Source organism: Ipomoea nil, unplaced genomic scaffold (assembly GCF_001879475.1).
Source record: "Ipomoea nil cultivar Tokyo-kokei standard unplaced genomic scaffold, Asagao_1.1 scaffold1834, whole genome shotgun sequence".
Taxonomy (NCBI): Eukaryota; Viridiplantae; Streptophyta; class Magnoliopsida; order Solanales; family Convolvulaceae; genus Ipomoea; species Ipomoea nil.
Window position 1 is genome coordinate 4,197,513 of NW_017618262.1, and position 1,315 is coordinate 4,198,827.

The following is a 1,315-nucleotide window of genomic DNA, read 5'->3' on the forward strand; positions in this document are numbered from 1 at the left end:
ATGGCAAGTAACAGAGAAGAAAGCGCCACCTTGTTGTCGGCGGCCTACAGAGCGGCAACCTCGTCATCAAAGGCTCTGCCGCCGCATGATATGGAAACCCTTGGCCGTTTTTGGAAGGAGGCAAGAAACAGGCCGGTGGATATACGAGGAAACACCATCCTCCATTTCCTTGCGGTCTATGGAAACGTGGGTGCGCTTAGAGCGTTGATTCAAGAATGTGTGGTTAGCATCGAAGAGCTTGGGATGATGAACAACGATGGGGACACGCCGTTGCATAAGGCGGCGAGGTTTGGGCAAAAGGAGGCGGTGCATATCATGTTATCTGCGGACATGAATCTTGCCTGTGCTGCAAACATCTTAGGAGAAACTCCTCTTTATGTTTCGGCGGCTGCCGGTGAAGAACAAGTGTTTTCCATATTGCTATCAGCAACAGTAGCAACATATGATCCGGAGCACTCCACTTTGAAGAGAGAGGATGGTTGTACGATTCTCCATGCAGCCGTAATGAATGAACATTATGGTAACAATTATTATTCCGTTTTCGAATTGGCATTTCTCACTGTTGAAAATTATAGAATTTCGACCACCTGAAAGTGGGCTTAAATCAAGTCAAAAGCCTTGTTCCAACCACTTTTGGTATCCGAAAAAACTTTTAATTTGTTGCTATTTCCGACCAGTTTTTGCTTTTGACTTATTTAAGATCACTTTCAGGGGTAAGAAATTCCATAATTTTCAGTAGTGGGTATTGGTGGATTCACAGAGGTGATCGATGTATCATGTATGTGTAAATGCATGTTTTGTTAAACGTACAGATCTGGCAATGGAGATACTGAGCAAGTTTCCTAAGCTTGCTTGTAAGCCAAATGGAAGGGGCATGACTGCCCTCAATGTGTTGGCTACGCATCACCATTCATTCAGGAGTGCATCTCCCTTCAGCTTCCAAGTTCTGGGCACCATGCCACTCTTCTTTTGGCAGCTTTTTGAAACCATAATCTATTGCTGTAAGTACTTTACTTTTATGCTGAGAGTTACATCTAATGTAACAATTAGATCCAATGCGGTGACCTCCTAGTAGTGTTACTAGGTACCAATCCTCAGGGAAAAAGACTGAAATGTGAAGGTAGAGACATGTATTTTTTAAAATGTGAATATTCATTTTTGTAGTAAAAAACATGAAAAATAAGTTTGGGACATGTATTTGATGTCAGAAGTAGTCAAATCACAAATGCAAGTCCCACTTGCATTTGTGTATTTATTTTTTTTTTTTAATTTGGTAACTTCGCCGACGACACCCTTCTCCAGCGAAGGAGAAGGC

General features: G+C 42.4%; 1 protein-coding gene across 1 annotated transcript; it reads left to right on the plus strand.

Moving 5' to 3' along the window:
• LOC109192870 (ankyrin repeat domain-containing protein 6-like) lies at window positions 1-1,072 on the plus strand. The gene is made up of 2 exons (XM_019343580.1): window positions 1-520; window positions 813-1,072. The coding sequence occupies exons 1-2, from the start codon at window positions 1-3 to the stop codon at window positions 1,070-1,072; spliced, it is 780 nt and encodes a 259-aa protein (XP_019199125.1).
• The last annotated feature ends 243 nt before the right edge of the window (window positions 1,073-1,315 follow it).